At 41.3% G+C, this 27,500-nt stretch overlaps 1 protein-coding gene across 1 annotated transcript in view; it reads left to right on the top strand.

Annotated features, from left to right (window-relative positions):
* Nucleotides 1-27,500, top strand: part of LOC123749014 (uncharacterized) — a 129,813-nt gene that overhangs the window by 8,126 nt on the left and 94,187 nt on the right. The window contains exons 2-3 of the mRNA XM_069329754.1: nt 4,951-5,083; nt 20,649-20,857. Of these exons, the coding sequence (XP_069185855.1) occupies nt 4,951-5,083; nt 20,649-20,857 (342 nt within the window). The remainder of the gene's footprint in view (nt 1-4,950; nt 5,084-20,648; nt 20,858-27,500) is intronic.

Here is a 27,500-nt window from a genome sequence, read left to right as displayed (position 1 = left end):
TATATATATATATATATATATATATATATATATATATATATATATATATATATATATATGTCGTACCTAGTAGCCAGAACTCACTTCTGAGCCTACTATGCAAGGCCCGATTTGCCTAATAAGCCAAGTTTTCATGAATTAATTGCTTTTCGACTACCTAACCTACCTAACCTAACCTAACCTAACTTTTTCGGCTACCTAACCTAACCTAACCTATAGAGATAGGTTAGGTTAGGTTAGGTAGGGTTGGTTAGGTTCGGTCATATATCTACGTTAATTTTAACTCCAATAAAAAAAAATTGACCTCTTACATAATGAAATGGGTTGCTTTATCATTTCATAAGAAAAAAAATAGAGAAAATATATTATTTCATGAAAACTTGGCTTATTAGGCAAATCGGGCCTTGCATTGTAGGCTGAAAAGTGAGTTCTGGCTACTAGGTACGACATATATATATATATATGTATATATATATATATATATATATATATATATATATATATATATATATATATATATATATATATATATATATATATATATATATATTGTGACAATAATCTCCTTCAAGAGATTGAGCCTGCTCTTCCCTCCACAAACACGTCGTTGAAATTATATAAAACGACTATGGAAGACATGTCCAACAACAACAACACCACCAGCAAGGCTTGCCAGGGTGAGCAAAACATATGCAGCCAGCCACCTGTTCGGACTCAAACCACCAAACTACATGTTGATCGCTACCGGCTCCGCTGATTGGTCGCCGGTCTGGCTGCACCTGCACTCGCCCCCCCATACTACTTGATGTCTGGGGTCGCCCCAACCTCCTACCTCAGAATGTTCAGTGCTCTCGTTGTTACCACTCCTCCCGGCTAGACGCTAGCGTGTACTGAGGGAAGTGGTAGCTTAAGCCAATGTTCCAGCACCTCCCATTTACTTGTATATTGCACTTCTTGTTATTTTGTCTTAACGTAACTTTTCATTGTGTCATTTAAGTATTCTTATTATTTTGATTGATTTTATTATAAGAATTTGTTTGTGCATTTTATTCATGTTTTGATTTAATTAACGTAATTAAAATTTCATTGTTAAAGTTTACTTGTGTTTTGTGTGTCTTCTCCTTACCTTACCACAGACGAAGTTCCAGTTTTTTCTATTTTTTTTTATAACTATGTGACGAGGCCATACCCCTAGCCTTAAACAGCCGAACACCAACGCGTTACCGTCACAATATATATTTGTAATTGTTTAAGCTTCGGTATGACTTGGTCGCAAACTTGTTGAAAAAATGTATTCCATGTTTTTTGTGTATTTCGGGTAATAAGAGTTGCGAAGGTGAACCGTTCGTGTACAGAGAAAGTTTACCTGGCTGTTGCAAATTGTGCAGCTTGTTTGTTGTTTTAATCTTGAGGGTCTTGGCAGAAGACACACCATCAAGTCTCTACTGTGTTGTCAACCCGCCCTCAAGATTAAGTTCATTCCATCCAGCGGTCGACCCCCAAAGATGCATTTATAAATGTTAACATGTTTTTCATTCAAAACGGGAATTTTCTCATATATTAATGAATATTATTATTTATTAGCATATTGTGCATATTTAGGCATTGGGTAGGTTAGGTGTTTAGGTTCTGTTGGCAATTATTTGTATTTATAGTACGTGGGTGAAGCATTTACAGCGTTGTGGTTCGAACAAGAGTCGTCAACGAAGCATTTGCTCCGGAAGTGTTCGAACGAAATCAGTTGTGAGTCGTGTGTTAACATTTTTTCATTCAAAAACAGCGGGTTTACCGGCTGTATGGAATGCACTTTGGCCTCTGTTTATGAGTCCTGGTGTTGGAGAGTCTGGATAAACGACACTGAGTCAAGTATATTAACTTTGCTTCTCACTTGATGCATAGCTCTGTCTTGAATAGTCGTACACAGGGCGAAACCGACCCTGTGTACAGGTAAGTGGTGCTTTCTTAGCCTTGTATGTCTTTGTCACAACTTTAGAGAGGACAGCTGACAAGGGAAAGTCAGTAGTGAGGACTCCATTGGAGTCTTCACCTCCATTCAGGAAGAAATTAAGGAACAAATACCTATGTTTACTTTAGTTTAAGATCAATTAAAGAGTATTAAGTTTTTATTAAGTTTATAAGAGTATTTAGTTTAAGATCAATCAGAGACTCGCTAAGCTACAAAAAAGTAAATAAAGAAAATAAAGACCGAAGGAAGATTGAACTTAAGTCTACCAGAGCTAAGAAATAAAGGCAAAGAAAAAGGGGTGAATGGATGGCGTGAGTTAACAGTTAATCATATCAGTGTGAGTTTTTGGATTGGCGTTGAGCTTAAGATCTATCAATCACTGGAAAGTTATTTAATCCACCACAGTAACTTTCTGACCAATATATATATAACTATATATATATATATATATATATATATATATATATATATATATATATATATATATATATATATATATATATAATATATATATATATATATATATATATATATATATATATATATATATATATATATATATATATATATATGTCGTACCTAGTAGCCAGAACGCACTTCTCAGCCTACTATGCAAGGCCCGATTTGCCGAATAAGCCAAGTTTTCATGAATTATTTGTTTTTCGACTACCTAACCTACCTAACCTAACCTAACCTAACTTTTTCGGCTACCTAACCTAACCTAACCTATAAAGATAGGTTAGGTTAGGTTAGGTAGGGTTGGTTAGGTTCGGTCATATATCTACGTTAATTTTAACTCGAATAAAAAAAATTTGACCTCATACATATTGAAATAGGTAGCTTTATCATTTCATAAGAAAAAAATTAGAGAAAATATATTAATTCACAAAATCTTGGCTTATTAGGCAAATCGGGCCTTGAATAGTAGGCCGAGAAGTGCATTCTGGCTACTAGGTACGACATATATATATATATATATATATATATATATATATATATATATATATATATATATATATATATATATATATATATATACACATACCGCATGGGGTCTAACTCTAAATAATACATTACATAATTCGAAAGGGGATATTAGGGTTCATGGAATTTATTAAATACAAATTTGTGTTAATGCTCTTTTGCGAATTGCTTGAAATGTTGAGGTGACATTATTGTTTGTTATTATTATTATTATTATTATTATTATTATTATTATTATTATTATTATTATTATTATTATTATTATTATTAATATTATTATTATTAATATTATCATTATTGAATACATGTTACTGTATGTATCCACTATGTTTGTCTATTTCTCGTGTTCTTAACTCTTTCTAATTTTCTATTTTCATACGTTCTCTCTGAAGACAGGCTGCGCCTCGATATCCAAACGAACACGAACGAAATTGAGAAAAAAAAATAATGACTAACAATCGAAGCAGAATGTTCAGTCAAATTTGTGCTAAAACTGGCAAATTTTTTTTTTTTTTCCTTTTTCGGCGCTGTTTGGGAAAGGTTATTTTCACGGCAAATCTTGGTAATGAAAGAAAATGTATGGTTTGTGACTGACGTTTGACGTTAGACTGTTGTATATGACTTTCAAATTTGTTTTTAATATTCAATCTTTATGCTTTGAAATTGATGTTTCGTCTGGCCTTTTCGAGCTTGACATTTAGCCTAAATGTTATATTTCCTGAATTTTGATCCTGGCATTCGAATCGTGAAATTTCCACTAATAATATTTGCCTCCGATAAATTTATCTTTCCTTTTAACATTGACTTTTGTACTTGACCAAAAGACATTTAACCTTTGACCTGCATTTTCCCCAATTTACGGCTGTTTATGCCGAAGCCAAACTCCTCAGATGCGACCCAACGGTAGTTTGGTTTAGAGTGTTGAGAGACAGGCAGACACGGGAGAAAATAATCAGACAGACAGACAGACAGAGAAACAGACAGACGTTCAAGCGAAATCCTAATAAAAAATACTCGTGCCGCCCCCTCCTCCCCTTCCCCCTCTTCCAACATCGTTAACAATCGGGAAACAATGTTGCAGGTCCCAGCACACAATACTCAACCCCTATACAATCATTGGAAATAGATATATATATGCATCTATCTGTGCGAACCGAGAGTTTGATAGACCGTTCACGGCTATTAAAGAGTAGGAAAAAGGGGCTATCGAAAAATATATATATATATATATATATATATATATATATATATATATATATGTATATATATATATATATATATATATATATATATATATATATATATATATATATATATATATATATATATATATACATATAGGTAAAGTAATCTTACTAGGGAGAATAATCTCGTGTTGGTAAGATTTGTTGGGAGTGTAACAGCCTCTTTTGAAAAAGCAAATGGAATTAGGTAATTTTGCACGCTGAAAACAATTGATTGCAGAGTTGCCAGGAAAGAAATTGGCAAAAAAAGCCTTGCACACATGCTGAAAAAATAAAGAGAGATTAATATGGAGTTATCAGGAGAGTAATTGGGGTAATGGAATTGCATCGAAATAGATTAAGAGAGATTAAGCACTTGGGCGAATAATGTTCGGATGTATGATTTTATAAAGCGACAACCCACATTGTATTTATTATGAAAAGCGAATTAATAGAAATTACCTCAAATAAATTATCGCGACATTATGTTTGCTCGCGAATAAATTAATTATGAACCAAGTTATTGAACAAGGGGGGGAATTTATTTCAATGAGTGGTACTCAAAATAGTGAAGCCAACGTTTTATTGATAATAATTATATAATATGGACTAAGTAAACCTGAGTAAACCGTCTGTCTGTCTATTTCTCTCTCTCTCTCTCTCTCTCTCTCTCTCTCTCTCTCTCTCTCTCTCTCTCTCTCTCTCTCTCTCTCTCTCTCTCTCTCTCTCTCTCTCTCTCTCTCTTTCTCTCTCTCACGGTTGTGTGTCTCCCGCCAGGCGTGGTGAGGTCGGTATGGGTAGTGAGGGGAGGACGGGCAGACCTACCTTGTGCCCCTACGCCCAAACATACAGAAGATTCTGCCCTTCTGGTCCTGTGGTACATCTCCAGCGAGACCGTCCCTGTGTACAGGTAAGTGGTGCTTTATTGGCCCTTGTATGTGTCTCTCTCTCTCTCTCTCTCTCTCTCTCTCTCTCTCTCTCTCTCTCTCTCTCTCTCTCTCTCTCTCTCTCTCTCTCTCTCTCTCTCTCTCTCTCTCTCTCTCTCTCTCTCTCTCTCTCTCTCAGGTTTACCCTCTTTCCCCTTTCTCTCGTTCAAGGTTTCCCCTCATCCGTGCCAATAAATAATTTGCTTGACAGTTTTTAAATTACATTACATGAAAGTATGTATTGCTTAACGATACTTTATTTTTTTTTACTGAGGGTGAAGAAGGTCTGCTGATTGGCTGTCTTTGTGTGGTGTAAATACCAAAATGGCGGCCAATATGGCGCCAGAGTTGCACCGAGAATTTTCTCTCAATGTTTTGGGCTATTTTAGCAGTTAATTAATAGTGATCATTATTGATAAAGTGATATTAATGTTATTAGCAACAATATTACTAATGAAGTTATACCTAGAGATAATCATAATAAGAATACGTCTGGGATGCTCTTGGACGCAGGTTCGAATCCTCGTCACGGCCCTTGTGGATTTGTTCATAATAAGAGAATTTCAACCGAACTAAAACAATTCCAACATCAACGTAAATCATACACAACAAGGATAAAGTTATACACAACAAGGAAACCTAAAATAGATCCATAAATTAGAAACCTGTCATATGAAGAAAGATTAACAAAGGTTAAATTGCATTCACTGGAAAGGCAAAGAGTTAGGGGTGACATGATAGAGGTTTACAAGTGGATGAATAGACATAAGACAGGGGATATTAATAGGGTATTAAAAGTATCAACACACGCCAGAACACGAAACAATGGGTATAAATTGGATAAGTTTAGATTTAGGAAAGACCTGGGTAAATACTGGTTCGTTAACAGGGTTGTTGATTTGTGGAACCAATTCCCGCGTAACGTGGTGGAGGGGGGGGGGGGAATCCCTTGATTGTTTCAAACGTGGGTTGGACATATAAATGAGTGGGATTGGGTGGTTATAAATAGGAGCTGCCTCGTATGGACCAATAGGCTTTCTGCAGTTATCCTTATTCTTATATTCTTATGTTCTTAAGGACAAAATCATCATACTTAACAATGACAAAAAACATTATAAGGTGTAACAACCACACTCACTAATCAATTTTCCAACCACACAACAAACACAATTCACATATCCACCTCCACATCACCAGGAACAACGACAACAACTAAGTGAACCACACTTGGACAAATAACAACAACGACATAATCTCTCCCAACGACAAATAAACCAACATTAATGGCAACAAATCCACTCAGAAAAATATAAATCAGACAAAAGAAACAAATATCGTCAGCAATATGGGGGTGAGGGGGGGGTGGGGGGGGGGTTGCGGGGGTTGGGATGGAGGGGGTTGGGGGGGGGGGGTTGTAAGTGACTGTTAAGAAAGTGGAAATAATTTGTTACAGATTCCCGTAAAGTGAAATGGAGGAGAAAACGGTTCGGGAGAAGTACTTGCTAATTACAGGCTGATGGAGATTGGGATTTCCAGCTCAGGACCGGGTTTAAGTGGGAGTTATATATGTGTGTGTGGGTGTGTGTGTGTGTGTGTGTGTGTGTGTGTGTGTGTGTGTTTGTGTGTGTGTGTGTGTGTGATAACAATCCACACACACACACACACACACACACACACACACACACACACACACACACACACACACAATCCATACACACATACAGGATACAGAATAGGAGATGAAATACTTAATGAAACAGACAGAGAGAAAGATCTAGGAGTTGATATCACACCAAACCTGTCTCCTGAAGCCCACATAAAGAGAATAACGTCTGCGGCATATGCGAGGCTGGCTAACATCAGAACGGCGTTCAGGAACCTGTGTAAGGAATTATTCAGAATCTTGTACACCACATATGCAAGACCAATCCTGGAGTATGTAGTCCCAGCATGGAGCCCGTACATTGTCTAAAGAAGATGAAACTATGAAAAAGTTCAGAGGTATGCCACTAAGCTAGTCCCAGAATTAAGAGGCATGAATTACGAGGAAAAGCTGAGGGAACTGCACCTCACGTCGCTGGAAGACAGAAGAGTTCTGGGAATCATGATCACCACACACAAAATTCTCAGGAGAATTGACAGGGTAGAGAAGGATGGATTATTTAACACGGGTGGTACACGCTCAAGGGAGCACAGGTGGAAGTTGAGTACCCAAATGAATCACAGAGACATTAGAAATAACTTTTTCAATGTCAGAGTAGTTAACAGGCGGAATGCATTAGGCAGAGATGTTGTGGAGGCTGATTCCACACTCAGTCTGAAATGTAGATATGATAGAGCCCAGTAGGCTCAGAAATCTGTACATCAGTTGATTGACGGTTGAGAGGCGGGACCACAGAGCCAGAACTCAATTCCCGCAAACACAACTAGATTAGTACACACACCGGTAGGAGCAGCCGAACAAAGGGACACAGATGAGACTCGAGACGCAAATGATTCACATTGACGTCAGAAAAACGTTTTTCAGCGTTAGAGGTGTCAATAAGTGGAACAGGTTAGACGTAGAAGTTAATGAAGGTAATTCGATTCAAAGTTTTAAATGTAAGCATGATTAAAGCCTGAGAAATGGTTCATTGCATTAATCTAACAATGTATTTATATATCGCAATTAAAATATATACGCCCACTAAACATTTATATATATATATATATATATATATATATATATATATATATATATATATATATATATATATATATATATATATATATTTATATATCGCAATGAAATCACAATGGCTTGATATATCAGTGATATATATCCCCCCATGTCATATGGTATATGACACGGGGGGACATGGTATATCACCATGTCCCCCCCCCCTGGTGATATATCAATTATATATCATTTTGAACATGTGTCTATAAATCACCTGTACGCGCGTTCTTAGTGATTCACAGACACTGGTGATTAACGTTACCTAACGTAACCAAACCCAAACCAATCTAACCTGACCCAATCAACAATCACTTCCCCCATCCTAATCAAACAACATTTATGCTTTCGACAAACAAACCTTGTCACATTGTCTTGCGCACGATGTGCGAACATACTTGGCTTTGACCAATCAACATAGCGCGTTCTCGGCACACTCTAACAACCAATCGCCTGCTAACGAGGCAATAAATGTAGAACATCAACATTTTTTTCTGCGTGGTTTTGCGGTGTCCTGTGCAGTCTGATGCGTTCATGACACATGCGCTGGTCCTGTGCAGTCTGATGCGTTCATGACACATGCGCTGGTCCTGTGCAGTCTGATGCGTTCATGACACATGCGCTGGTCCTGTGCAGTCCGTCAGTAGTCTTCATGCATAATATTGATCCTGTGTAATCTGGGGCAGTCCGTCATACACGGCACTGGTCCTGTGCAGTCTGGAGCATTGAGCGTCGGGTTGTCAAGACTGCACAATACCACAATTCCTTCCATGTCCCCCCTGGTGATTGGTCGCTAGGTGAGAGGGAATGGGTAGGAGGAGGTGTAGATGGGAAGGGGATGTGGGTGGGGAGGGATGGGTAGGTGTGATGAGGAGAGAAAGGGGTTGGGAAAAGTGGGGGAGGAATGGATTGTGGGAAGGGGTGGATGGATGGGAAAGAGGGGAAGGCTTGGGTAGGGGGGAGTGTGTAAGGATGGGTGGGGGAGAGATGCAGTGGAATAGGTGGAGGGAGAGGAAGTTGTGAGGGGGTTGGGAGGTGGAAAGGGATGGAAGGGGTGGAGGTGTGAAGGAATAGGTTGATAGGTAGGGATGGATGTGTGAAGAAAGAACAGGACTGAGTGGGTACACACACACACACACACACACACACACACACACACACACACACACACACACACACACACACACACACACACACACACACACACACACAAACACACACACACACACACACACACACACAAACACACACACACACACACACACACACACACACTGGAGCTAGTGGCTGACTGGACAGCACGCTGGATGCGTGATCATGTGGTCGCGGGTTCGATTCCCGGCGCCGGCGGAAAACAATGGTCAGTTTCTTTCACCCTAATTCTCCTGTTACCTAGCAGTAAATAGGTACCTGGGAGTTAGTCAGCTGAGTTATTTATATATATATATATATATATATATATATATATATATATATATATATATATATATATATATATATATATATATATATATATGTTATCAATATCTATGAATTGGATTGTGAATGCATGGAGAGTGCCAAAGGTGTATCGGGGTCCACTCCCATGATCCTCTAAGTAGGATTGGCTTCTATTCCAACATCCAACGACTCTATAAACGAGGTGAGAATAGCTTGAGCTACTTCATCCTTTCGTGGATATTTTACCTCAATAAACTTATTTCAATTTCAATTTCCTATGAAGTAAAATGAGGGTTTGGATTTCCATAGAGTTTCTCGGCAGGTGTCCATTCTGAGCACTCCAAGGAACTGGGTCATGATCTCATACTATTCATTACTGAATGCCAAGGTCGTAGACCCTTCAGAACCCTTGGCATAAGGAACCTGGAGCTTTGCAATCACTTTAAATCTCATGTTGGTGAGGATATCCTCATAATGCACCCAGAGTTTGCCAGTGCAGGCTGCTGATCACATGGCCCTGCATGACTGTAACCTTCTTGTGTGATGGGGTGTTTCACGTAGCTAGTTCTTGACACTCTGTACTCCCCTTCATATAGTCCAAGGTAGCTGCGTAAATACACATATACCTATATGTGTGAATACAAATATTTCATCAAACACACATGAAATGTAACCACAAGTTGTTTCCTCTCTCTCTCTCTCACTCTCTCTCTTTCTCTCTCTCTCTCTCTCTCTCTCTCTCTCTCTCTCTCTCTCTCTCTCTCTCTCTCTCTCTCTCTCTCTCTCTCTCTCTCTCTCTCTCTCTCTCTCTCTCTCTCTCTCTCTCTTTGTTTCTGTCTGTCTGGATTTGTTTGACTCACAGACAGAATAGAAATTATGATACACCTGACTTGTTCACTCGTCCTGTCACCACAATACTGTACGCTGCAGTGTATATTTCAAGTATTGACGGGTGTATACATTTCTTCTTTGTGCGTTGCAATCATTAATGACTGGTGGAGCGTTCATCATCCCAGCCCGTTACTCAAACCATTGGTCAAAAGCCCACTCATCCTGCAACTGTTGCAACTCCTCCTCAGGTCCGACTCATCCATGGGGCGACACTCACTCTATAAAGACTTACTCATCAATTTTTAATGAACTGTGTATTCAAAATCGTTTTTTTTATTCTCTCAGGGCTATTAATATTATTGTATATTATAATTTTAGGTGTATAGGTTTCGTTGGTTTGTTGTTTGTGTTCGCTGTACTTGGGTGAAGATCACAGAGACGGGAGATTCGAACTGAGGGCGAATAATAGCAATTCTCGTTACAAATTCACGAGACATCAGTTCTGTTCTTGTGTGATGAGTTGTTCATTCGTAAACAAGATATTTGACAGTTGCTTTAACGGGTATTTGGTCTTTGTTTACGAAGACGGGCAGCACTGTTTATTGACGGGCAGCACTGTTTATTGACGGCCAGCACTGTTTATTGACGGGCAGCACTGTTTATTGACGGGCAGCACTGTTTATTGACGGCCAGCACTGTTTATTGACGGGCAGCACTCGACTCATTACAGATTTTGAATGTACGTTTTAGAGTAGTGCTTCACTCACCTCTTTTGTGCCCAACCACTTGGGCTGGACGGTAGAGCGACGATCTCGCTTCATGCAGGTCGGCGTCCAATCCCAAGCCGTCCAAGGGGTTGGGCACCATTCCCTACGTCCCATCCCAAATCCTTATCCTGACCCCTTCCCAGTGCTATATAGTCGTAATGGCTTGGCGCTCTCTCCTGATAGTTCCCTTCCCTTCACCTCTTTTGCTTGAAGGGAAGGGAATTATCAGGGGAAAGCGCCTTGCCATTACGACTATATAGCACTTGGAAGGGATCAGGATAAGGATTGGAATTGGACGGGTGGAAAGGAATGGTGCCCAACCACCTGGACGGTCGGGGATTGAACGCCGACCTGCATGAAGCAAGACCCTGGTTGAAGTAACTCATCATTATAACAAACGGCCGTCGGGTTAACAAGGTTAAAGTCGAATAATCACTGAATAAAATCTACGTAAGTCTTTGACTTTGAATTAAGTCTTTGACTTAAGTTCGACTTAAACCCCACTTGACCATATTCGAGACTTTGACTCGAGACGGACTTTGTTCACATCCAGCCTGTATTGAAAACACTCCTTAAATCAACATAACCTAACCTTTATTAATTAAAATTTTAATTATTAATATTAATTAATATTAATTAAAATTTAAGGAATCTATTTTTTTTTGGGGGGGGAGGGGCTTATACCGTGTGATTCTTGCTATCAGTAACGAGGGAACAGTGTCAGTATAACCTATAACTTATAACCCAATTTCCTCCCAACATTCATTAAAAACCAACAGAGAAAGAAATGAACGTCTGCTTCATGATCCACAAACAATTGCAAAGCTATGCAATATATATTTTTTTAACTCCACCAATGCACACACAAACAAGAAACTACTCACACAAAGAGAAAGTTAACATCATTAGGGACCAGAGGAAGAAAGTGCAAGGTACGGTCTGCGCTTTCTTGTGAATGAAACTAATCTTTTTTCCTCCCCGGGAAATAATGGAGCTGAGACAAGGACTTGCTTGTGAAACATTAATGTCGCTTCTCTTTGTAATGATGTTAATATGTTTGGCACGAGATCTAACCCTCGCGAGTGGAGCCAGAGCTTGACAATGCAACAGTCACATGTAAAGTCAGTGTTTAGTGGTATACCTGTCAAACGTGAGGGCCAGAATTTAGTGAAGTGCCAGTCATATGTAAGATCAGAACTTAGTGACGTACCAGTAATATGCAGATGAGGATTCACAATAACGTGGCTGAAATATGTTGACCAAACCACACACTAGAAAGTAAAGGGACGACGATGTTTCGGTCCGTCCTGGACCATTCTCAAGTCGATTGAGACTTGACTCACAATCGACTTGAGAATGGTCCAGGGCGGACCGAAACGTAGTCGTCCCTTCACTTTCTAGTATGTGGTTTGGTCAACATACCAGTAATATGTTGTCATGAAAAAATAAATTTTTCCGTCATTAAAGTTGACAAGATTAATACACTTAAATACTCGGAAAAAACACTGTCACAGTTGGGTGATTAAAATCCAGTCCAAATTCAGTTAGGTTAATCTATACTGATCTACGAATCCCGTGTTAGGAATTTAAATATACGATCACTAGATATGAGAATGATATTAAAACCCTCATAATTATAATCATCTTGTTATCCATAAGCTAACCCGGTCTCCGCTTAATTCAATGCTCCCTCATCTAATGATCTCTTTGTATCAGGACAAGTCTCTTTGTCTTGTCCTGCTGCATGGGTAACAGCTTCTCCTCCGTATCAACCTACCCTGGCTTTGCGCTCTGGAGAGGCCACTCCAGACCGACAACCAGAGCATACATAGTCTCCTGAGACTGATGGATGCCTACTGAATATGCTATGGAGCCCTTCAATTGTACCAGAGGTGGTACAATAGTACAATTTCTCTCTCAATCTCTCCCTTACAATCTCTCTCTGTCTCCCCTATATATACATGGTATCTTTGTCTTTCTCTCTCTCTCTCTCTCTCTCTCTCTCTCTCTCTCTCTCTCTCTCTCTCTCTCTCTCTCTCTCTCTCTCTCTCTCTCTCTCTCTCTCTCTCTCTCTGTTATTATTAGTGTTCATATGTATTGTTTTTATATGTGCTTGCATGTATATGTGTGGGTTTATGTTGTGTGTGTGCGTGTGTGTGTCAGTGTGCGTGTGTGAATAATAAAAAAAATTGCAGGCGTGAAAGTGCATGTTTTACGACTATTAAAAAAAACATTTTTTCCCATTCAAATCACTGAAAACTGTGATAAAACCAATTTAATGCAGTTCGCAATGATATCCATTAGAGGAAAAACAAAGTCAAAACGTAATTAGATTCCGGTTTGTTTAACTCTGCGAATTATTATAAATGCCTTGGCAAGTATGCAAATTATTGCCGGTGATCCGGTAAAAATCTTCAGCTTGTGTTAACAGGAAGCCAATACAGGAACAAATTACAGGTGCAAATGCAAATACGGGAATTAATTTTGCATTTAGTGGGATTTATGATTAAACTTCGTCACGATTACAGCCTTATAGTGGTAGTCATGTATACGATATGGATATATAGGATACAGGTATATAGTGTACATGTATAGGTTACAGGTACCTCTGTAAAACTTACAGAGGTACAGGAAAAAGTTACAGGTATAGGATATAGGTATTTGGTAGGGGGAATAGGGCATAGGTATAGGGCATAGGTATAGGTCAGAGATATAGGTCACACGTATAAGGGTCAGGTCTAGGTCACAGGAATAGACCACAGCAATAGATCACACACATAGGTCACCGGAATAGGCCATAGGAAAATGTCACAGGAATAGGCTCTATTAACTAATAACATATACAATCCTAATTAGGCCAACAAGGCCAGTTCTAAAAAAACTGTAGTGAGCTTCAACATCAGTGTTATAGTACAAGACTACTGTTAGTATCTCCTCCACGGCCTTCATTACCCTTCACTATCTTCCCCAACCCTTCACTATCTTCCCCAACCCTTCACTATCTTCCCCTACCCTTCACTATCTTCCCCTACCCTTCACAATCTTTACTACCCTTCACCACTTCCACTACCTTCCGTACCCTCACCTTCCTTACCCCTTCACAACAATCCCTTCCCATCACCCCCCCACCCCCCTTCTCTACCCTCGCCTAACCACTTAAGCTGGACGGTAGAGCAACGGTCTCGCTTCATGCAGGTCGGCGTTCAATCCCCGACCGTCCAAGTTGTTGGGCACCATTCCTTTCTCCCCCGTCCCATCCCAAATCCTTATCCTGTGACCCCTTCATCACCTACCCAACCCTTCACCACCTTCACTTCACCACGCAGGGAATACCACGCGAGCTAAAGTGACTGACTAGCTTCTGTATATAAAGTGCCTTAGACGAATAGATTTTTTGTTTGTATTCCACAAGGTGTGGAATACTGGAGGGAGGAGGACAGTCCACCCTCTGAAAAACCCACACAGAAGTAAACGTGTTAAGGGGGCACTAGCCCGGGCGTCAGGCATCACCACCCCCTCTTTGAGTCTTTGATCGTTCACAGCTTCCCAATAACAATCTGTGTTTGGTTCTTATACCTTGCAGTCTCTTATATATATATCTCTACTGCAGGCAGTCGTTGCTGTCATCTGGTTGTGCAATATGCAACGTGAGATCAATAGTTGAAGCCCGGTGCATGATTAATCATACACACACCTGATCAACAAGCTGGCTTCGTCGTAACTGGGATTCAGATTTGCCTGTGTGTAAAAGGTTGGGTATACGAGGGTGATTAATTAATTACTCGCTTATGGTCTATTTTTGATGGAGATTTATTAAGTTAGCTTTTGTGATGCATCCGTGTTTTGCTTGTTCTCGCAGCCCGTTCTCGCCAGCGTTCCCAACGTCACGAAACTGTCGTACTAAAATGCCTTATTACCCCCTAACCTACCAGAGAACCCACGACCAGAAAACGGGACAATGTGTCAATTTCACGAGCCGCTATTATTTTCTTGAACGCCATTTTTTTTTGGCCTTAGGTAAAGAACACGTCAAAATGCGACGTGTTATTAAGACGACAGGTTGAGGCATTTCACTTAAGAAAAAAAATCTTTCTCCTCTCATCTTCCTGTTCTTTTCCTTCCGCTTTTCCTCCTAAACCTCTTCCTTTTCCTCCTGTTACACCTCCTTCTCTACCACAAAGGATCAAGTAATGTCTGTGTATATCATGAACACATTTCAGGCAAAAGGTGTCCTCAGGTCAAGGAGAACAAGGAGGGGGGGGGGGGGGGGGGGAGGGGGACAGGTATATATATACCCCCAAGCAGAGAGGAATCTGCTCGGGCTCGAGTGCGGAAGGGTCGGAGCCCGAGGCTGTTGGACAAATTATTCGTCTGTCCGGACACAACAAAGAGAGCGTGCATGCCGCTGCCCGGACACTCATAATTGAGTTTCCTGGACAGACAAAAGCTAGTTTGAGTCTTTGTGCTGTGGGTTGTCGGGTCTTTCTCCTCTTCCTGACCTTTATGTCTTCTCTGCTCCTGTTTTTGTTATTCTTCTGGCGTCTGCTCCTGCGTTTTGTTGTCCTCCTCCTCCTCCTTCTCCTCCTCCTCCTCCTCCTCCTCCTCCTCCTCCTCCTCCTCCTCCTCCTCCTCCTCCTCCTCCTCCTCCTCCTCCACCTCCTCCTCCTCCTCCTTCTGTTCGTTCATCGGAAAAGTTAATGAAGTGTTTAAATATTTATTTTAAAAATTATGTTAGCAGAAATCTTAGTCAAGAATCATTAGTTTGCCCACTGTAGGCACGTGACTTGATCCTACCACCTCCACCCACTGTAGGCACGTGACTTGATCCTACCACCTCCACCCACTGTAGGCACGTGACTTCATCCTACCACCTCCACCCACTGTAGGCACGTGACTTGATCCTACCACCTCCACCCACTGTAGGCACGTGACTTGATCCTACCACCTCCACCCACTGTAGGCATGTGACTTCATCCTACCACCTCCTCCTCCTCCACCTCCTCCTCCTCCTCCTTCTGTTCGTTCATCGGAAAAGTTAATGAAGTGTTTAAATATTTATTTTAAAAATTATGTTAGCAGAAATCTTAGTCAAGAATCATTAGTTTGCCCACTGTAGGCACGTGACTTGATCCTACCACCTCCACCCACTGTAGGCACGTGACTTGATCCTACCACCTCCACCCACTGTAGGCACGTGACTTCATCCTACCACCTCCACCCACTGTAGGCACGTGACTTGATCCTACCACCTCCACCCACTGTAGGCACGTGACTTGATCCTACCACCTCCACCCACTGTAGGCATGTGACTTCATCCTACCACCTCCACCCACTGTAGGCATGTGACTTCATCCTACCACCTCCACCCACTGTAGGCATGTGACTTCATCCTACCATCTCCACCCACTGCAGGCACGTGACTTGATCCTACCACCTCCACCCACTGTAGGCATGTGACTTCATCCTACCACCTCCACCCACTGTAGGCATGTGACTTCATCTTACCACCTCCACCCACTGCAGGCACGTGACTTGATCCTACCACCTCCACCCACTGGAAGTATAGTGTTTGCGAACGTTCGAAATGTGCGTTTATTAGCGTTCGAAACATTTTCTATGAATACCTTCATTAAGGACCAGCGGTATATTCATCTTAGACGAGTCTAAGCTTCTCGTTTCCAATAAAGTTTCCTTCGTATTGTCATGGTAACTTTTTACATTTTATGTTAATTTTATCCAGATGTTTTTCCACCAAATCCAGTTATAAATCTGTATTCTCCAACACAGCACCAGAAAGTCACTGCTTCTCCAACACACCACAGAGATACTGTCCCTCCAACACAATGCCCAGTCACTGTCCCCTCTGATGCTCGGCACAGTCACTGCCTATCTCAACACAACACACAGTCACTGTATCTCCAACACACCACATAGATACTGTCCCTCCAACACAATGCCCAGTCACTGTCCCCTCTGATGCTCGGCACAGTCACTGCCTATCTCAACACAACACACAGTCACTGCTTCTCCAACACACCACATAGATACTGTCCCTCCAACACAATGCCCAGTCACTGTCCCCTCTGATGCTCGGCACAGTCACTGCCTATCTCAACACAACACACAGTCACTGTATCTCCAACACACCACATAGATACTGTCCCTCCAACACAATGCCCAGTCACTGTCCCCTCTGATGCTCGGCACAGTCACTGCCTATCTCAACACAACACACAGTCACTGTATCTCCAACACACCACATAGATACTGTCCCTCCAACACAATGCCCAGTCACTGTCCCCTCTGATGCTCGGCACAGTCACTGCCTATCTCAACGTAACACACAGTCGCTGTCTCTCCAACAGAACATGCAGTCACGGTATCTTCAATACATTCATGAAACATTCTTGCAACATTCATGGAATTTTCCCTGTATAGTCGTAATGGGTTAATGGGGCTTTCTTCTGATAATTATGTCCCTTGAAAACAAAAAACACAGTCATTGCCCCCTCCAACACTCAACACAGTCACCGTTACTTCAATAAATTTATGCAACTTTCATTGGAACATTCAGGTAACATTCACGCAACGTTCGTGTAACATTTATGAAACATTTAAAAAACGTTCTTGGGGTTTTTCAAATATTTATCTATTTCATTACTCGTTGCTATTCGTGGATTCTTTTTTATTAGCTCTGTTCCTTCTTCTTTATTTCTTTGGAATTATCTACCAAAATTATCATTTTATTGTTAGATTTTCTTTCATTTCTGTCTCATTTTGCGAGTTATATTTCTCACTTAACATTGTTTTTTCCTTGCAGTGCTTTTCTAATATATTTTCCTTCTCTCTCCTCATTGTTTCCTTAGTTATTTCTTGATGATTTTATATATATATATATATATATATATATATATATATATATATATATATATATATATATATATATATATATATATATATATATATATATGTATATATATATATATATATATATATATATATATATATATATATATATATATATATATATATATATATCTTTATATATAAGGAAGTCTCGTTTTCTGTATTTGTTTGTTTTGTGTTGCTTCGTGAAAAGTTGTTTTATATGTAGTTTTTATTTTATTTTTCGGAGCTGCTGTTTTCTGCTGTCTTAATTGTCTTATTTTTTCCCTTTCTATTGTTCACTTCTCCTTTCTTCCTTATCCTCCTCCTTCTTCTCCTCTTCTTCTTTCCTCTGCTTCTCTCTCTCTCTCTCTCTCTCTCTCTCTCTCTCTCTCTCTCTCTCTCTCTCTCTCTCTCTCTCTCTCTCTCTCTCTCTCTCTCTCTCTCTCTCTTCTCCTTCCCTTCTTCTTTTTTTAATCGACTTCTCTCTGCTCTTCACTCTTCCTTATCCATCAGTCACCCACGTTTTCTCCTCCTCTCGTGTGATACAAAAAAATGAGAACATCCAAAGAAATCAACAAAATGCTAGCAACCACAGTCTAGCAAAACAATAGCATGCTCACCTTCCCGAGACCAGTGGGATTACCATCGATGGCTTTATGGCTTAGCTCTAATTGAAGGTCACTGGTTAAGGGTCGTTAATGCAAATAGGTTGTTGTTGTTGGACTAGTGAGGGTGGGACGGGGGGGGGTGTAAGAGGAATAGGAGGAGGAGAAGTAAAAGGAATAGTAGATGGAAGAGAAGGAGAGAGGGAGGTGGGAGAGGAGGAAGATACAGAGAGAACACCATTTGCTGAGTTGCACAAGGAGAATAAGAAGCAAAAACAGAAAGACATATTAATATACAAAATTATAAAACAAGTGAGACTGAAGGACACTTTGCAGAAAGCGAGACCAAATGAGATAGTTGACTTCAACCAATTAATTATTTTCATTGTATTTACGTCGTAATTTTCGTCGTTTTCTGATGTGTAAGTTTGGACATCATATCTTCAGCCACGTTACTGTGACTCACCGTCGTCATGATATACTAGGTATGGCTTTACAATAAGATAATAATGATAAAAATACTAATAATCCCTCTCCCGTTACTGCTGGAAGTCAAGTGTTCCAGCTGGAGCCTCCACAGGCGAGGAGATAAAACTTCTTGTCGCAGCTCTGATGGAACTTCCAGTCGCCGCAACAGTGTTGGATTCACTCTTTTCTGTTTATTTTGTGTTGTGGGGGTTTATGGGTTAAATAGCTTTTGACTGTGGTAAAATTATTTATGGGTGGAGACAAAGGGGGAGGGGGGGGGGCTCATTTTAGTTTTCAATCGGAGCTTATTAAATTTTGTATAAAGTTTTTGTTTTATGGTAGTTTTTACTAATGTAATTAAGTGTACATACTTCCTGATGGGTATTTAATTTTCTAAAGTATATTTGCTGGTTGGTTAGTTCTTGTGGTGGGCTTAAGAATCTGTTGATGGATGGTAAGTTTGACTCAAAGTTCAGTGTTGCGTCATCATGCCTGTTACATATCTGACATTATTATGTCAGATATCTGACAGAATAATGTCAGACGTGGGCCACACGTGAATTTTTTTTTTCCAATCGTTGTTCCAGGCTGATATGCTAACATTATTTTTTCCAGTATTCCAGATTCTATTCATGCATTTTGTTTTCCTGGAGGACAGTGATACAGTTTCTCAAAATATAAAAATTTCGTATTTTACTTTTGTCGAGTCATAATTCATATTTTTATTCAAACTAATAATTCCCAATATGAGCTACAATTTCCCACATCTTATTGATCTACCAGACTGTTATAACCATTTAAAAAAACTCTTAAGCTAGAGTCCAAATCACCCTTCTTTAGACCAAATTTCTAATCTAACTATATATTTTTCTTGGAAGTTGATGTTTGAATTATATCTAGTTTAATACTGTGATTTCCATCCCGTTTCTTATGTCTATTCCATTGGACTGGACGATAGAGCGACTATCTCGCTTCTTGCAGGTCGGCGTTCAATCCCCGACCGTCCAGTCGGTTGAGCACTATTTTTCTCCTTCGCTCTATCCTAAATCCTTACCCCTCATGTCCCTTCCAAGTGCTATGTAGTCGTAATGGTCTACAGTGCTTCCTCTGATAATTACCTTACTTTACCTTTATCTTACCCCATCTCGCAGATTTCCAGTCACTTTGCCTTGTCTGGATTCTACTTTTATACATATATTTCCCTACATAGCTTCAGTTTTTATAAACAGTTTCTAGAGTTTAGATATGATCAAAACATACAAGATACTGAGTGGAATAGTCCAGATGGGCACCAATAGTCTTTTCCAAAGGAGGGGACATAAGAAAGAGGGGAGCTGAGTATATTTAGGGCAGGTAGTAAGCAAGCGGAATGAACTGGCAGAGGTCTGGAAATTCTTTTCCATTCACAGCTTCAAGAACAAGTTCATCAGAATACTAGCACGATTTTAAATTATATCTTAAGAATATAAAGTTTAAACAATACTTGCACAAAGGCATAAAGTTCCCCAGCTAGAATAGCTCTAAGGAGAACCCAAGAGCTAAATCTCGCTCCTTGTGTAGGAGTCAAACACTCACAGTTTTAAGCTAATACTTTTCCAGTTAAAAATTTCGGTTCCAAAACTAATTGTTTCCAAACTACAATCCAGTTCTTCTCCATCAGGTCTATTCCGAAATCAAGAAATCCGAATTCAAACTACAAATTTCCAGTTCACTTCTGATAGTCGAAAATAAAAAATTTCAGTCTAGCTTCTGCCTCCACAGTCTATATACACTTCAGTTTTCCAGTCGATTTGTCAGTGAGGGGGTCCAGTAATCTCTTTCTTCCGTCCGACAGCTACGACGCAAGAGAGGGAGAGTTCACCTCCGGAGTACGATGGGCGGACGAGGGCGTGTTGGGCGGGCGGGCACTCTTCATGCCGACGTCAGAACCGCCCACGTTGGTGCTGGAGCCCGCCCACGCCCGCGACCAGGGCGTCTACAAGTGCCGGGTCGACTACCGTCTCTCGCCCTCCACCACCGCCTACGTGAATCTTACTGTAGTCAGTGAGTAACCCCGCACTCCGTGCCTTTTCTTGGATGTTCTTTGGATGTTCCTTGGATGGATGTGTCTTTGCTGTTGCTATATATATATATACCTTTCCCCCCTATGGCCAAGAGGGCCGCATTTTGATCGCATAGAATGATACAAAATACATTCGCCTCGAGTCTTGAATAATTCGCTTAGCCGCGCCATACAGAGGTTGTCAGAGGGTCGTTAGTGGATGATAATAGGATGATGGGGAGGAGATGGGGAGGGTTGTGTGTGTGGAGGGAGGGGTGGGGGGGGGGTAGGAGGAATAGTGGCACCATATGGAGTGTGCCACAGGTCGTTAGCGAGGCTGATAACCGGATGGTCGGAACGCGAAGGGCCTTACCTCAGTGTGGCACAAGGGTTAGTGGGCAGCAAGAGGCGGGTTATGGTCGAGGAAGTAATAATAGTCTCGCCCCTGACTAATTGGTATTACCTGCTGCTGGTCCCCCCCCCCCTCACCCTCTATTCTGCCTCTTTACCTCTCTCTGCTTTCCCCTGCCTATACCTGCTTGCCTCCTTCAGTGCCTCCCACCTTGCAGGCTTCACTCTCTGGCTTCCCTACCTTCCTACCTGTCTGCTTTCTTCCCTTCTTATTTACCTATCTACCTGACTGCCAGGTTCCCTACTCACATACCAGAGAGCTTGATTGAGAGAGAAAATAATAGGTTATCAAGTGGCCATAGTGGTTAGGAAGCAGGTCGAGAGGGTGGTTGGAATAGGGAAGGGCTGGGATGCTGGTAGGTCTGCGGGGAAGCATCCTTGGTAGGGAGTGAGGGGAGTGAGGTAGGTAAGCAAGCAAGCAAAGAGGTAGGTAGGTAGGAAAGCAGGGAGGCTAGTAAATGTGTAGGTATTGGAGCTGACAGGCAGGGAAGCAGGTTGGTAAGTAGGAAAACAGGCAGGTAGGTGCTTCCCTACTTGCCTGCCTGCCTACCTACCTACCAAGGATCTTCCCAACATACCCAAATACATCCTAGCGCCTCCTTATTCCTACTATCGTAGAAATAGGGAGGAGGGAGTAGGCACTTGCCTCAAACCCTTGGCCACTTGATAAACTGTCGTTTCTCTCTCTCTCTCTCTCTCTCTCTCTCTCTCTCTCTCTCTCTCTCTCTCTCTCTCTCTCTCTCTCTCTCTCTCTCTCTCTCTCTCTCTCTCTCTCTCTCTCTCTCTCTCCATCTTTAACTCTGTGCTTCACCCTCCTCTCTTGCTCCAGCCCTCTCCCCTCTTCGTTCTCCGTTTTTCCCCTTTCCCTCTTCCTCTTTATCTTCTCTCTTCCCATATTTCTTTTCGTCTCTCCAAACTCCCATGTCCCCCTCCCATTTCTCTCCACAATGCTCCTCACTTCTCCTATTTTACTTCTTCCTCCCAGAGGAATGTTGCAGTCTGATGTTCTTGCATTTTGCTGTGGACAAGAGAGGGGAGAGTTGGGGTGTTTTCCCCAACCCCCCTTTTCAGGTGAGTTGGAGGGGGGGGGGGGGGGTGTTCTGCTCCCCCTTCACCAGGTGACCCAGGAGGCGACCTGCTCCTTCTAACGAGTTTCTGCCACATGGGAAGCCAGAGACCTGTGGTGATGTGATTTATTCAGATCATTCTGTTGGGAATCCTTGATGTTGAACGATGAGATATATTTTCCAAGTAGATCTGTCGTTATTGTGGGCGAGTTCAGTAGGTTTTTGTGATGTTGGCTGATGTTATTTTCTGCTAACATATCTCATGGTATTATTAACTATAACTATTCACAGATAAATTTCAAACAAACCTTTGTCTTTTATCGCAAATTAGTATAATCGAGCTAATAATGATAAATATTGATATACAAACGAGGAGTCACAATAACGTGGCGGATATATGTTGACCAGACCACACACTAGAAAGTGAAGGGACGACGACGTTTCGGTCCGTCCTGGACCATTCTCAAGTCGATTGTATATGTAATCGACTTCCCAATCGACTACAGAATGGTTCAGGACGGACCGAAACGTCTAGGTACCTTCACTTTCTTATATGTGGTTTGGTCAATATATTGATATACCTCAAAGGATTTGCAGAATGAGAAAGGTCCTGGTATAATCACTCTCTAAGAGCAGCTACTAGTTTTAGTTTTTGCTAAAGCAAAAAAAAACCATTTACCCCCTCACAGTCAGCCGGATTTTGCAGCTTACCGTGATCGACACGATGTGCCTCTGATGCCTTTGTCCTGCTATTTTCGCTGGCGATTTACCCCTGTAGCGATAAATCAGAGTTTTCCCCATCTGACACTGTGGGGATTTATGCTGGGTCAACTTGAGTGATGTTATTGCTGAATGATGGGATTCATTCGGAGGTGACCTTTTACTGCTCTGGGATAATTTTTTTGGGTGGGCAGTTATCTCCGAATTGCTTATGAACGAGGTTAATCGGGTATAATTGGCCTGTTGGTGAAGCTTGTGGGGTATTGTGGGCTATTAAATTAGTTTTAAATAATTTGGTAATTTATCGTGATTGTAGGTTGGCTGGCAATGTAATCCTTTATGGCAACTAAAGAGTGAGTCGTACTCATTGATTTTGCTATGGCAACGGATGGCTTGGGTGGTAGTCTATATGAGTGAATGTGTCTGTCTTTTTGAGGTTGGAGGCCAGACAGTGAATGGTTAACCTCACACAAGTTTCCCTGTGAACTGTGGTTGTATCTCGAATGTTATAGTAGAACTGGATGCTATTGCAACAGACCAGGACGCCTATTAAGTCTGAAACGAGGGTCTGATTGTCCATAGAGTGTTTACCAAAAGCTTCATTGGCTCCTATCGACGTCGATTCTACTTCGATTATGTTGAACTAACTTTTACTCGGGCAAGGTTTTTCCCGAAGCGAGAGAGGAAATGGGAGAGATAAAGTGAGAGAGAAATGAAGTGAAGGAAGAGAGAACAGAAATGTGAAGGAGGGAGGAAGAGAAAGACAGACAGAGACCTGGGCACTACCGGGTACCGATATATATATATATATATATATATATATATATATATATATATATATATATATATATATATATATATATATATATATATATATATTTATATATGTATATATATATATATTTACATATAGTACACTTGTCGGTATATATATATCTTTCCTTATCCCCTGGTGTCGTGTTGGGCTTTAGGCTTTTCAACCTTAGGAAAGTTATTAAGGCCATAACACAAACTTACTGACCAAACTTTAAGTATACTTTAGTCCTGAACATTGTCCCCGTCTTAAGTGATCTCTCACTGTGAGAAGCGGTGCTTGATATAGGGCTTATAAACTCTTCACCTAACCAGGTGTAATATCACAGTTAAACAAAAGTGTCTCTCTCTCTCTCTCTCTCTCTCTCTCTCTCTCTCTCTCTCTCTCTCTCTCTCTCTCTCTCTCTCTCTGTCTCTCTCTCTCTCTCTCTCTCTCTCTCTCTCTCTCTCTCTCTCTCTCTCTCTCTCTCTCTCTCTCTCTCTCTCTCTCTCTCTCTCTCTCTCTCTCTCTCTCTCTCTCTGTCTCTCTCTCTCTCTCTCTCTCTCTCTCTCTCTCTCTCTCTCTCTCTCTCTCTCTCTCTCTCTCTCTCTCTCTCTCTCTCTCTCTCTCTCTCTCTCTCCCTCTCTCTCTCTCTCTCTCTCTCTATCTCTCTCTCTCTCTCTCTCTCTCTCTCTCTCTCTCTCTCTCTCTCTCTCTCTCTCTCTCTCTCTCTCTCTCTCTCTCTCTCTCTCTCTCTCTATCTCTCTCTCTCTCTCTCTCTCTCTCTCTCTCTCTCTCTCTCTCTCTCTCTCTCTCTCTCTCTCTCTCTCTCTCTCTCTCTCTCTCTCTCTCTCTCTCCCTCTCTCTCTCTCTCTCTCTCTCTATCTCTCTCTCTCTCTCTCTCTCTCTCTCTCTCTCTCTCTCTCTCTCTCTCTCTCTCTCTCTCTCTCTCTCTCTCTCTCTCTCTCTCTCTCTCTCTCTCTCCCTCTCTCTCTCTCTCTCTCTCTCTCTATCTCTCTCTCTCTCTCTCTCTCTCTCTCTCTCTCTCTCTCTCTCTCTCTCTCTCTCTCTCTCTCTCTCTCTCTCTCTCTCTCTCTCTCTCTCTCTCTCTTTTACTCGAACAGGCTGAGAAAGAAGTCTATTAAGGGGCATAACTGGCCGACCCCGTACAGCGTTCGAGAGAGAACTTGATAAACACCTCCAAAGGATACCTGATCAACCAGCCTGTAATTCATACGTCAGGCTGTGAGGAACCTGTTGGGGCCAACCGCCTGCAACCTGTTGGGGCCAACTGCCTAAAAAAAGTACCTTATTTTATTAATATTGTTATCATTATTATATATAAACCTGCTTACTCTGACGTTAATTTTTATTACATTTATTTTTGTTTTCATTCGGCTGAGTTTTCAAATGTTTGGGTTTTGTCATGGCATCATGTAAAAGTTACTCAGCTCTGGACTGAATAAAAAGTTTTATAATTTCATAATTAGTTTTATATTTAATGGATTTGTTGAACAAAAAATTGCAGTTAGTGGGGTTAATACTTTGTGTTATTGATGAGGCTTGCTCACTGTTGATTGAGTCAATGTAGTTTAGTGTAGTGTGATTATATATGTTTGTGTTTTTTGCTCTCGTGTATGTGTACTTTTGCGTGGGTAACCAGCTCTTCTCTCTCTGTTTGGAGTGCGTGTGTGTGTGTGTGCGTGTGTGTGTGTGTGTGTGTGTGTGTACTCACCTGGTTGTACTCACCTGGTTGTGTTTGCGGGGGTTGAGCTCTGGCTCTTTGGTCCCGCCTCTCAACCGTCAATCAACAGGTGTACAGATTCCTGAGCCTATTGGGCTCTATCATATCTACACTTGAAACTGTGTATGGAGTCAGCCTCCACCACATCACTTCCTAATGCATTCCATTTGTCAACCACTCTGACACTAAAAAAGTTCTTTCTAATATCTCTGTGGCTCATTTGGGCACTCAGTTTCCACCTGTGTCCCCTTGTGCGTGTTCCCCTTGTGTTAAATAGACTGTCTTTATCTACCCTATCAATCCCCTTCAGAATCTTGAATGTGGTGATCATGTCCCCCCTAACTCTTCTGTCTTCCAGCGAAGTGAGGTTTAATTCCCGTAGTCTCTCCTCGTAGCTCATACCTCTCAGCTCGGGTACTAGTCTGGTGGCAAACCTTTGAACCTTTTCCAGTTTAGTCTTATCCTTGACTAGATATGGACTCCATGCTGGGGCTGCATACTCCAGGATTGGCCTGACATATGTGGTATACAAAGTTCTGAATGATTCTTTACACAAGTTTCTGAATGCCGTTCGTATGTTGGCCAGCCTGGCATATGCCGCTGATGTTATCCGCTTGATATGTGCTGCAGGAGACAGGTCTGGCGTGATATCAACCCCCAAGTCTTTTTCCTTCTCTGACTCCTGAAGAATTTCCTCTCCCAGATGATACCTTGTATCTGGCCTCCTGCTCCCTACACCTATCTTCATTACATTACATTTGGTTGGTTTAAACTCTAACAACCATTTGTTCGACCATTCCTTCAGCTTGTCTAGGTCTTCTTGAAGCCTCAAACAGTCCTCTTCTGTTTTAATCCTTCTCATAATTTTAGCATCGTCCGCATGCTTAGTCATCGTCATGTGTGTGTGTGTGTGTGTGTGTGTGTGTGTGTGTGTGTGTGTGTGTGTGTGTGTGTATCTACTGTTTGATATTTGTATTTACTATTTGTATCTGCAGAATTGAGCTATTAGCTCTTGGACCCCGCTTTTTTAACCGATTTATTTTTTCTCTATTATGTCTACTACACATGTCTCTCTCTAACACATCCACACACATCCACAGGAAGCACCCTGTAGCAGCTGTTTAACTCCTAGGGTACCTATTTACTGCTAGGTCAATAAGGGCACAATGGTGAAAGAAACTCTGGTCATTTGTTTCTGCCTCTGCCGGGGATCGAACTCGGACCCTTAGGACTACAACCTCAGAGCGCTGTCCACTCAGCCGTTTGTGTGTGTGTGTGTGTGTGTGGGTGTACTCACTTAGTTGTGCTTGCGGGGCTTGAGATTCGGCTCTTTGGTTCCGCCTCTCAAACAGATTCCTGAGTCTATTGGGCTCTATCATGTCTACATTTACATCTACATCCCTGCACCACATCACTGCCTAGTGCATTTCATTTGTTAACTACACTACAGACACTGAAAAGATTTTTTCTAATATCTCTGTGGCTCATCTGGGTACTCAGTTTCCACCTGTGTCCCCTTGCTCGTGTTCCACCCGCGCTACATAGTCTGTCTTTGTCCACTCTGTCAATTCCCCTGAGAATTTTATAGGTGGTGATCATGTCTCCCTTTACTCTTTTGTCTTAGGTGATGATACAGTGTGTATTGTAGAAAGTGGGAACAAGGAGCTCAGTCTCGACCGCCTCTTTAGCCTAAACATGTGAGTAACACACATGCTTACAACGCCCGATCTGCCATATCTCTCTCTCTCTCTCTCTCTCTCTCTCTCTCTCTCTCTCTCTCTCTCTCTCTCTCTCTCTCTCCACACACACACACAATGACCAAGGAAGAGTTACATCAGGAACCATATAGCCAGTCAGGCCGCGGCTCATTACTCTTCCTTCATAACACCATTCTCCTTTTTTATCAATTA

Source organism: Procambarus clarkii, chromosome 23 (genome assembly GCF_040958095.1).
Source record: "Procambarus clarkii isolate CNS0578487 chromosome 23, FALCON_Pclarkii_2.0, whole genome shotgun sequence".
Classification (NCBI taxonomy): domain Eukaryota; kingdom Metazoa; phylum Arthropoda; class Malacostraca; order Decapoda; family Cambaridae; genus Procambarus; species Procambarus clarkii.
Note: the sequence above shows the minus strand (reverse complement) of the source record. Positions and strands in the feature narration are given on the sequence as shown.